Source organism: Gadus morhua, chromosome 13 (assembly GCF_902167405.1).
Source record: "Gadus morhua chromosome 13, gadMor3.0, whole genome shotgun sequence".
Classification (NCBI taxonomy): Eukaryota; Metazoa; Chordata; class Actinopteri; order Gadiformes; family Gadidae; genus Gadus; species Gadus morhua.
In genome coordinates, this window is record NC_044060.1 from 24,029,634 (window position 1) to 24,041,336 (window position 11,703).

The window sequence follows — 11,703 nt, forward strand, 5'->3', positions numbered from 1 at the left end:
ATATGTTTGAGTTTACGTGTTTGAGTTTATATATTTGAAGTGTTATGTACAAGTTAAAATGTTGCTTCAAACTGTTCAAAGCCAATAAACCAATAAACCAATAAAAGCCAGAAGGGGGCTAAAGAGGATTTGATTGGCTGGCAGGGCGTTACATGGTGTGATCAGAGCCTTGCAGGGGGCCAACGCCACCAGTCAGTCCAGCCTCAGCTCCACTCAGCTCCACCATTATGCACCTCGTGCCAGAGTGTGGAGGGAAGGCCGAGCATGACGGAACAAAGAGCTGCGGTCTGAAGGGGACACAAGGGGACCTGAAGCCCACCTGGCTATTTGGCTCACGACGCATGCACACACACGGACAGACAAGCACACGCACGCACACGTCACACGCAGACACACGTCAACACACACACACCTACAAACATGCACACACAAACACACAGGCACACGCACACACACGCAAACGCACGTGCACGCAAACACAGACAAACACACGCACGCACACAAAGACTTGATCCAACCCTGACTACATCTAAATGTTTAGGTTCCCCCTCGCTTTCTGCTAAAGTAAAATTCACCTATATATACTGCATGAAATGTGCAGTATATATAAAGTTGACCATATGCCGCAGACACACACACACACACACACACACACACACACACACACACACACACACACACACACACATACACACACACACACACACACACACACATACAATCACTCATACATACACAAACACACATACACAACAGTATCTATCTATCCATCTGTCTGTCTGTCAGTCTATCTACCATGTCTATCTATTCGCTGTCTATCTCTCTCTCTGTCTATCTAGCTATCTACAGCTCATTACTGTTTCCCTAGTTCATGCTGTCATAATATTTGGCTGGTTCCCTCTCTTCCAGCTAATAAGCTGCTCTGCAGGCCGCTGCTGCGCTCCCCTTTGTCCCCTGGTCCCTCTGGCTGCCATGGTGAAGGGGGCTGGCCCAACGGCAGAGCTTACGGCTGTTGTCATGGCTACGGAGGGAGGTGGGGGAGGGGCCCCCAAGAGAAAAGGTGAGTGTGGAAGGGGAGCCAGGATACTAGAGGATTTACTTAACCTTTCTAATCCGCTCCGCATTGAGTCCATAAGCGAGATGAGGACATGTACTTGTATGTGTGTGTGTGTGTGTCTGTGTGTGTGTGTGTGTGTGTGTGTGTGTGTGTGGGTGTGTTTGTGTGACTGTTTGATGTGTGTGTGTGTTAATGCTCTTCATGAATTCCATCCAGACTTGTGTTCAAAGTTCTGTGTGTATAAATAATCAACACACCTTCACTTGCAATCACACATTTGTACATAAACGCACACACACACACAGGCAGACACAATGTCAGACAATATCAAGTAATACCATTAGCATAGAGTTCCTATTAGGAAAAGTGAGGTGAAAGGCAGGAGACGGTCATCAAGACACACACACACACACACACACACACACACACACACACACACACACACACACACACACACACACACACACACACACACACACACACACACACAAACACACAGCCACAATACTCCATACATCCATAATACATCTGGTCCGCTCAACATTAATCAAATTCTACTGACACAATCTTAATTACATTCCATAATCAGGGGCTATCATTAATTTATCATGATGCTCTGCTTTATTCTCAACATATATTAATCATAAAGTTGTTATATGTTTATTCACAACATATTTAGGAAATATATAAGTTGCAAAGGCACTATAAAACAAATACATCTTTTTTCACAATGATTTTTAATGACTAATATTACTTAAATGAAAAGTGATATGCATGGTGCATAGAAAGGGAAAGTGATATGCTTGCATGATAATGCCATGTTCACAGGCTCAAGGAATATTGCTGTTCAGCGTTTCCAACCTGAGACTGTGAGGAGAATACAAGCAGGAAGGAGGGCCATGATGTCATCATCATGGGTCCTGGGACAACCACCTGCCACCTGAGGTGCGTTCAGAATCGCAAACATAGGCGAACGTTCGCGAATGATTTTAAACATTTTCCGTTAAACGAACATAAGCAAGCAAACGTTTACGAACATAGGCAAACTGTCTGAAGAGGTAGTTCTCCACAAACACTTCGGCTACGTGACATTCGTTGCCATGGCATTAAACTAAACTATATTGAAATCATTTACTCCTTTCCTACACAGAAAGCAATAGATATAACGTTTCATATAGCCTATCTACACCCTTACTTCAACTGTTGTCTTTTGCATCCTAAAATGCGATTTGAACGTTATATCGCAGTAAGTGGGTACAACTTCGGTGACGTAGCCCTCTATTCTTGAATTTTCCATACTGGTTGTCTGCAGTAGGCTTTCAACGAGGTCGACCACTTGCAAACCCTCTTATGTAAACTCTTCCATTAACATGGAGGCTGCCGCTAATACCATGGCCTTCGTATCCATTTTTTTCGTTTACAGTTTGTTTAGAACGGTGTTCAAAAATCGTTCAAAATTAATTGTTTAATGTCAACGCGTTCGCTGCGAACGTTCGCTGCGAACGTTCGCCTATGTTCGCTGAACTTGAACGCACCTCTGGTCTACAGGTTTATGTTGGTCTACCATTAGCCTGACTGGTTTACATTTTCATGTTGGTCTACCGTTAGACTGACTTAATTTCTACTTTACCTGAGACTTCTCTTAAACGAGACACATATTTGTGAAGTACCTCGTAATTATAAACACATTTGTACTTTCTGAGACAATACTGCTGTTAACAATGAATATACTAAGCTGTGTATCTAGTCAAACACCCAATTATCTTCCAGCATCGAACCATTGCTTGCTTCTCCTCCCGACGGGGGGGTTTGTATCAGAGAAACCCAGACTCAGACCATCGCCACAGGGGAAGGACACGGCGAGCAGAGAACGGACACACAACAGAGACTGTTCCTCTGAGGTTTACAAATCCAGCTTAATGCTGTAATCAAGCACATGGCTGCTCCCGCACACTCAGACATCAAAGTACCTGACGTGAAGCGCGGCATCAAAAAGAGGCTAGGGTCCTTATCAACACAACCCAGTGTGTAGCTTATCCACAGGGGCAGCATTCAGCTAGCGTTCAGATGGCTGTCCTCATCAAGGGCCTTTCTGTCCATTAAACCTCCTTTATTGTAATGGGGGGTCATCTGGATGCACTGCCACTTCAATAATCCTGGGAACTGTGAATCGCTATGATCCCTATTCATTCTCATTACAATATAAACCGTACTGTATGGATGAGCTGTGTGGTGTTGTTAGAGTCTTGACCAACACACACACACACACACACACACACACACACACACACACACACACACACACACACACACACACAAGTATACACAGACCAACGCACACACACACAAACACAGACACACACACACACGTATACACTCACACACACACACATACACACACACACAAGTATACACAGAGAAACGCACACACACACAAACACACACAGACACACACATACATACACACTCACACAGACACACACACACACAAAGACACAATCACACACACATACACACACACACACAAACACACACAGATTGCATAGATTTAGAGGTGATGGGAGCCGTCCTCCGGCTCGCCGTGTGATCAGTGAGGGGATTGGAGCAGGATGGCCGCGGATTGGCTCAGCTCAGCCATGCGGCGTTAGAATAGCTTAGTGCTAAATGACTCAGACACACCCAGGGGGAGGGGCTCCTTCATGACATTTGAAGATGCAAATATCTATATAAGGATGCTGATCTGTCCTTATGATGCCTCGCACTGCAGTGATATGGTGCTGTACGTGTATATGTTACGCAGTGCAACAAAATGACAATAAATAGGCCTCTCGACCACACCAACAATAAAACAAATCAAATACAATGAAACGTCCAATCAACAATTGAATGCAGACTAAAGAAACAGCAGAGCAGGCTTTGAGCTGCGTGCGTTCATCACAATATAACTGCGTTAACTTGGAAACACCGTCCTGGCATAAATGTCCACAACAAACCCATGAAAAGCCACCAGAGCAGAGAGAGAGCACTCACCAGCGCACCTGGTGACCGCCTCCTCCCTGACGCCTGCTGAGGGGTTCACTGGGTCTCCGGGCAGGTGGTGGACTACGGAGCGGTGCCGTACATCCCACCCAACACAGACAGGCTTTTGGCAGTCACAGCGTCATCCTCAGCCATGCTGGCGCCATTGGGAGCTCCACTCTGTAGGAGCTTACTCTTCAACCTCCTGGCACATGCAAAACACACCAAACCAATCCACAGCGGACGGGCGAGAGACCTGGAGAACGAGGGAGGGGAAGGAGAGAGCACCTTGGTGTTCGGGGGATGCAGGACAATAACAGGAAGGAATGGCTATCAGACAGAGAGAGAGGGAGAGAGAGAGGGGGGAGTGACAGAAGGAGGGGTGAAGAAGGGAGGAGGTACGAGGGAGAAAGGGATGCAAGAGAGCATGCCCAGTGGAAATACCCAGGGTATTAAAACGTCACATGACCACCTCATCACCGCCTGTCAGGCTGCATGCAAAACATGCAGGCAGGGATGAGGGAGAGGGGGAGAGAGAGAGAGGGCGAGAGTCAGAGAGAGACAGGGAGAGAGACATTGAGAGAAAATATCTATGCCACTGCTGAGGAACAGGGATAATGTATTTTTTTATTATTTAAAATGTATAGTATAATGGTCATATCTATGTATACACCTATATATATATATATATATATATATATATATATATATATATATATATATATATATATAGGACTGCTGGGAGATTGACCTGGCTGTAATTGCGTCTGCGAACGCCGTCCCCCTCCACCTTTGTGTGGAGGGTGAAGAACGGGAGGTGCATGGCCGGGGCGTCTTGGGTTCCGGGCTCTCCACCTTTCCCGTGGAATCTGTTAAAAATTAGATGCAGGCCAGCTAGTTACGAGCGATACCACACGGTCCCATCCGATCCGATAGAGCTGCGATCGTTCTAGTGTTTTGGTTCTTATTCATCCGCACCTTAGCGGCTTCTCGCCGCCCGCAATCTGAGCGGGACGGGCTGTTTCCCTCACACCGTGGTAACTATGAATGGGACATGGGCTTCATTTATACTCAGGACTTTGATTATCAATGTATCAATTAAACAATCGATTTTGATCAATGTAGGCTCGTTCAAGAGTTTGGTGGGCTTATTCCACACTATAGGGTATTGTGGTTCCGCCATGTAGAACCGCAGATCATTTTATATATATATATATATATATATATATATATATATATATATATATTATGTGGCGTTATGACAAGTGAACTGCAGGTTCCTCATTATATGCCTTTTTTACCTTTATCTTCTGTTTGGATCGGACGGCTGAAGATCCGTTCAGATGAGAACCTCATAGGTTTTATTGCTGAATCTCTGCCAGTGTCTTCATCTCTCGGGTAAACTCTGACCTCTAGTGGACAACACAGGTATTAAATAAACATCACCAATACATCTTGATGCTGTAGCGCCACCTTAGGCCACTATTTAGACATACACTTTCAGTTCCATACCACTTAATATAAAACAACATGTTCCATGAAGCCCTAAATGTTAAGAAAAGAACCACGACGGTTGTTATTGATTCATTAAATATTTATTTCAATAGTAATTTAAATGCTTTCAGAATGGTTGTATAGCAGAAATATTGACCCAACAAATTAGATACAAAAATAAAATTGCATTTGTAAAATCCACTGATTAAATTACCAACAGTATAATGTTCCCCTCGTTTCTCAGTCCAACTTCCTGGAGATGTTGCTGATCAATACATGACTTTAACCTTCAAGTCCAAGTGCTCATTGTGAGATAGTTGTACAGCGGTCCTATTGATATAATGAAACAAAGTGACATGTAGAGCAAATTATGCCACAGTAGGCAAGGTGGTGTCATCAAGTGAAAAGTAAAAAAAGTAGTATCTCTTACTGCCTTTTTGCCAAAGTTTTTTCTATAAAATTTTCTCTTGATTTAAGATCAACCAGTACAAAGTCACCAGCTGCTGTGGTTTTCTCAGTGTTGGATGGAGACGACAGTGACAGAAAGCCAACAGGATAAACACTAATTAATAATTAGTTTGGATTGTTGCTTTAGTGTTGACAACTTGCAGTCAAAGTGACATTTAAACTCTCAGTACAAGGTAGATGCCAGGGACAGATTCCACTGCTTCATTACAAATACCTTTTGGTTGTTCAGAGCAGACAAGTCAAGCTTGCTGAACGCTTTTTGAATCAAAATAAGCATATTTGACTGTTTTTTTTTAAATTGATTATAGAAATATATATGCATGGAGGTTTTTGCTGGACCCATTTGAACATGAGCACATGAACCCACCTCTTCACCTTTGAGAAACACCAGTTGGTGTCAGAGAGAGAACAATACTTCTCATGCTTGGTGGACAATCTGAACAATCACCTTTAAGAAACACAACTTGGTGTCAGAGAGAACAATACTTCTCATGCTTGGTGGACAATCTGAACCATCCTCATCTTTAAGAAATACCAGTTGGTGCGTCAAACAGAACATTACTTCTCATGCTTGGTGGACGATCTGAACCGCATGAGCTTTCTTTGGCATTAAAAGGAGTCGTGACAGCTAAATTAAATATACAAATTCCTTAATATTTTCTATCATTAGTGATGCAATATGCTTTGAGTTCCCTGCAACTCCTAACCGATGTTTCGTCACTGCTGACCTGCTTTGCTTCCAACTGGGGAATCACCAGTGAAATAGGGCAACCTTTCACTGAACACTGAGGGACTTTAAACTTTCTTAAATACTTAACAGAAGCAACCTTGGGTTATTTTTGTGTGTGATCTGTTGACTTTTTCTTTGTTGAGCAAAACCATTTCCAGTTGTGGTTTTAGTTGAAGCAGCAGGGGTGCTTTGGCGTGTGTTTCCCCTCACATTAGAAACACTCATGAAGCCCTTAAGGTGCAGCCACACTGAACGCGTTACGCACGTTAGAGGCGTTGAAAATCTGCATTTTAAACACGCCCAACGCACCAACACGCAGAGTTCAAATAATGTAACTTTTGATGCGCCTACGCGTGACAGCCAATCAGCGTTGAGCTTGACCCGATGTCAATGGCAAAGAGAGGGAGGACGCACAGAAGCATTTCCACAATTATTTACCTGCCCTGATTCACGTTAAATACTCACACCACCAAGAAACACATTTTATAACAGCTGCAAATCAAACCAGAGCGGACACTTAGACGGTGCTGCATGCCCCCTCTCTAGTACCACAAACAGCCCAAAGCCAGCAGTCCTGAGCAGCGGCCCACCAACCAGCTGCTCCCATGTCTGGGCTCAGGTTCTGGCAAACAACAGGACCTCCCCCTCAAAGTCTCTCCGGCGACGCCTGCAGGTTAACGCATGTTACAGAAGGACGTGGGGATTAAGTGTCAGCGTTTGAGTCGTCCGTGGTTGCGGTGAGCTCTGCAGGTGGTGTCTGAAGGTACTGGTAGGCCAGGGAGCGGTGTTCAGGCTCTGCAGGTGGTGCCTGACGGTGCTGGTAGACCAGGAGGGAGCTGAGCTCTGCAGGTGGTGCCTGACGGTGCTGGTACACCAGGGATCGGGGTTCAGGCTCAAGGGAGGAGGGGGGCTCTGCAGGTGGAGCCTGACGGTGCTGGAACACCAGGGAGCGGTGTTCAGGCTCCAGGCAATAGGCGATGCTCTGCTCCACGTCCAGGCAGCGGCGCCAGAAGCGACAGCGGTCACGGGCTAGCTCCTCCCACTGGCCGCGCCGGTCCTCCTCCTCGCGGCTGCTGGTGACGAACTCCTCCACCTCCTCACAGAAGCGGACCTGACCGGGCGGACAAGGAGTCAAATACAAGATTACAAAACCGTTGCAAAATACAAAAACACGCGCTGCCTAAGGCATGGCCCTCTGCTCCCTTTCCCCAGTGAAAGCTGACCTTTGACCTGTGGTGCCCTCTTACTTGGCACAAGTTCATGATTTTAAACCTCAGCGTTTCAAATGTCACATCCTCGTATACCATCTCCTTCTGCTGCCTACTCGCCTCACACTGACACACACATGGGATATGACTCAACTGGGTGAGTGAGGAACCATTGAGGTGGACCAGACCCTGGCGGTCTGCTGAACGGGTCAATGAGGGAGAAAGAGAGCAGGGACATAGACGCGTGCCCGTTATAAATCTCAATAGAGCTCCTACACTGACTGTTGACTTTAGAGGTTTATCTCTGTGTAGACTCATAGTTCATCAGCCTCCACAGCAGATACCGGACCATAGAGGTCTTATCTCCGTTGGCTGGGTCTGTAATGAACACCACTTTCTGAACATATTGGAATGCATTGGTGCATGCTGACGTAGTAAGGGTTATTGTAGGACCACATTAAAGCCCTTAGCCTTACTGACCTTAGTAAGATTTATTGTAGGACCAGATTAAAGCACTTTGTTTTACTGACTTTAGTAAGGGTTACTGTAGGAACAGGCTAAAGCCCCTAGTCTGACAGATTTTAGTAAGGGTTTTGACCAGATTATAGCCTTTAGCCTGACTGACTTTAGTAAGGGTTAGGACCAGATTATAGCCTTTAGCCTGACTGACTTTAGTAAGGGTTAGGACCAGATTAAAGCCTTTATCCTTAGTAAGCGTTAGTGTAGGACCAGATTAAAGCCCCCTAACCTTGCTCACCTTCTTATAGACCCCACCACTCCGTGACGTGACCAACGGGTTGGGGGGTGCAACGGGTTCAGAGAACCCGCTGTCCAGGCGGTCCTCGGCCTCCTCTCTGCGGTAGCGGGGGGGCGATGAGGCGGCTGCCCCCTGGGGGGCCGAGCGAGTAGGCCTCTTCAGGGACTCCTTCGTCTCCTGGCGGCCCCCCTCCGCTGTCAGCAGCTCAGGCCGCGGCCGCGCCGTTCTGACAGGGGCCTGGAAGTTCCAGGGGCTGTAGGGGTCTGAGGAGGAGGTGAAGTAGCTCAGCAGGCCCTCTGTGTCCTCCGCCTCGCTGGCCGAGGTGGAGTCGTCCCACGAGTCGGACTGCTGGGCCGCCGGCGGGGACACGGAGAGGGCCAGCGAGCCGGCGGGGGCCGGGCCCCGGGCCAGGGACGAGTCCGGTGAGGAGTCCGGGGAGGAGTCTGAGGAGAGGGCGGCGGCGCCGGAGGAGGGGACGGGCAACGGCGCGGTGGTGGTCGGGGCGGTGAAGTGGTGGAGGTTGTACGGGTCCCGAGGTCGGCACAGAGAGTCCCACAAGCGGTCCGCCTCCGAATCCACTCCATTGTCCGAATTTGAATCTTCGCTGTCAGATTCTGAGATCTCAGAGGAACCCTCGCTGTCAAAGCCGTCGTCACGGTCACTGGCCTCGCTGCCTGACAGGCTGTCAGCGGTATCCTCTTCATCACTACAGGGACTGCCCATGATGAAGGCGATGGCTCGGTTCTGGCAGCAGGGGGAACTTATCGTATCGGCAGCTGCAGATGATCCATCCTGAGGTGGCGTATCCCCACTACCATCTTCTTTACTGCCACCAATGTCACATGTTCCTTCTCCTTCTCCTGCCCCCTCTTCCTCCACCCTGTCAGCTGTTGGGGATGGCCCCATAGCGGGCTCAGAGGTCTCCGGCTCCTCTATGGCTGTGTGGCCCTCTACCTGAAGCTCTGCCGCTGAACCAGCCGTGTGAAGTTGGCATAACACATGACCTTCTTCCAGACTGGAATAACCGTTATCTTGTTCAGGGGTCAGAACCGCCACCTCACCGAACGCTGCGGCAGATCCTGTGCTGATGTTGGCTCCCTTGGTGCTGAGCTCCTGCACAGGGCCCTCTGAACACTTGAGAGTTTCTGGTTGTGGGCTTTCGAGACTCCCATTGTCCTCCGCTTGCTGTGTATTGCGTGAGTGTCCAGCATTTTCGCTTGCCATCGACTCCCAAATGAACGGTACAAACAGAGCCGTTGTCTGGGCAACTGTGGCTTTTGTACCAACCGCTGGGAGCGAACAATGCGCGGCGCACAGGCCCTCCCCTCGGCCCAGAGACAGTTTAGACAGGTCGGTTCCCCAGAACTCACCCCACCAGGTGTGACCCCTCCAGTCGCTCTGGAGCAGGGAGCCCGGCGCCTCCGCGGAGGATGTTGCGTTCAACAAAACAGGACCGCGGTTTCTGAAAAAATCCTTGCTATGTTCTCTGTCACCACGGTCTTTAATTCCTAATTCTGAAAGCGATTCTTCCGTCATCCACATCAGGTTACCATGGCCTCCTGGTTGGAGGAGTCTCCCTGCGTCGCCCGGCGGGGGAACGCGCTCAGGTGACTGCTTTAGGTCGCCCAAACTTCTCAAACACGGGACTTCTGAGCCCGGGTTCAGGTCTTCTTCGACGACCCAATCGGGAACACTGTCCGTCAGGGAGCGAGTATGAAGTAACCCGGGTAAATACTTATGCAGTAGAGAAAGTGCGGGCCTTGAGACCACGGAGAACGCGTTAGTCCACGGTGTGTCCTGCTTATCCTCACGGGGTGAAGCCCCTCGGTGCCCGCTGGGGGACAGACCCGCCGAGGCCCGGGTCTCGGAGAGTTCGGCTCTGGACATCTTTAAAACTCCAACAAGAAAAAACACAACATTTAGATAATACTCCACAACGTTTAAAATGTTAATATATAGTCGTGGCGATGCTGCTGTCAGTATTAGAAAGGCAACTTGACAGCTGTCAGGAGACTGAGGCTATTTGACCGATCTGTGTGGATCAGCCGGGGGGCTCGAATGTGACCCCAGACCGAGCACTAGCTGTCCGATGAGGACCCCTCTAGGGCTGTGGGTGTCCAGGCGGTGTTACACGGACCGGCAGACACACCGGCTCCCCGTGGGACCAGACCCCCCCAGAAGCCCGGGAACCTCCTGCTCCTGGCGGCGGCGGTGGAGCTTCATAAGATCAGGAACGTCGTGCGGGTCCAAAGGAAGGTCGTTGCTCGACGACATGTGGCCTTCGGAGAAACACACGTCCGACAAAGACGACACAGACATGCCGTCTGCGGAAGAAGAAAACGCCGCCGAGTCTCCCCCGAGTGTCCGGGTCTTAGCTTTAGCTCTGAAGCTAACGTGTTAGCACTGCTAGCCCGTGCTAGCCTTCTCTACCGAAGGGAAGCGATCCACGTCCTTCACGGTCGGTCCAGACCTCGATACTCCACCACTCCCGACGACCGAAGCCCGACGTGTTAAATTGTTAAGATGTAAGTCGTTAAAATGTTGAAAGGTAAGGTTTTAAAGCGGTTAAATCTGTAAGATTCTAACCCCAGCGTAAAGTGTCTCAGTCGGCGAGTGAGGATTTCATCAGAAAGTCTAGGGAGCGTCCATAAATACCCGGCAGATTCACGAAGTCTCTGCTAGGGAGCGTCAATAAACTGCTATCTTCAGGCAAGCGTTGGACGTGGACCCGTGTCCTTCATGTGCGGGTTACACAACACACAAAGGTTTTAAAATCGTTTATTTAGAAATCTGTGGGTTTAAGTATGCGATTGTCTGCAAAGAGGACATTACTTCATTTTCCTAAATGAATGCATGGATAATACATGCATTATTATTATTATTATTAGCCTATTTTTTTTTTTTTTTATATGATGTATTGCATGTTCTGTATTGCGGCAATCCCTTCGCGAACCCCAAACCAGACCATGAC

At 48.2% G+C, this 11,703-nt stretch overlaps 2 protein-coding genes across 3 annotated transcripts in view; both read right to left on the minus strand.

The window, feature by feature from the left end:
- Positions 1-4,374, minus strand: part of plekha6 (pleckstrin homology domain containing, family A member 6) — a 72,406-nt gene extending 68,032 nt beyond the window's left edge. The window contains exon 1 of one of the 2 annotated variants that reach the window (XM_030373891.1): positions 4,088-4,374. The gene's annotated coding sequence lies outside the window, so the exon portion shown is untranslated. The remainder of the gene's footprint in view (positions 1-4,087) is intronic. The other variant, XM_030373898.1, reaches the window with a different exon arrangement.
- A 1,274-nt stretch (positions 4,375-5,648) lies between these two features.
- On the minus strand, positions 5,649-11,403 carry ppp1r15b (protein phosphatase 1, regulatory subunit 15B). Its single transcript, XM_030374446.1, has 2 exons — positions 8,733-11,403; positions 5,649-7,878 (listed from the first exon to the last, which is right to left on the minus strand). Exons 1-2 carry the CDS (start codon positions 10,617-10,619, stop codon positions 7,471-7,473), a joined length of 2,295 nt encoding a protein of 764 aa, XP_030230306.1. The 5' UTR covers positions 10,620-11,403; the 3' UTR covers positions 5,649-7,470.
- Between the last annotated feature and the right edge of the window lie 300 nt (positions 11,404-11,703).

Coding starts and splice junctions, on each gene's coding strand:
- ppp1r15b (XM_030374446.1), bottom strand. CDS start 10,619: ATGTCCAGAGCCGAACTCTCCGAGACCCGGGCCTCGGCGGGTCTGTCC. Junction 7,879..8,732: donor GTGGTGGGGTCTATAAGAAG/GTGAGCAAGGTT, acceptor CCGCCCGGTCAG/GTCCGCTTCTGTGAGGAGGT.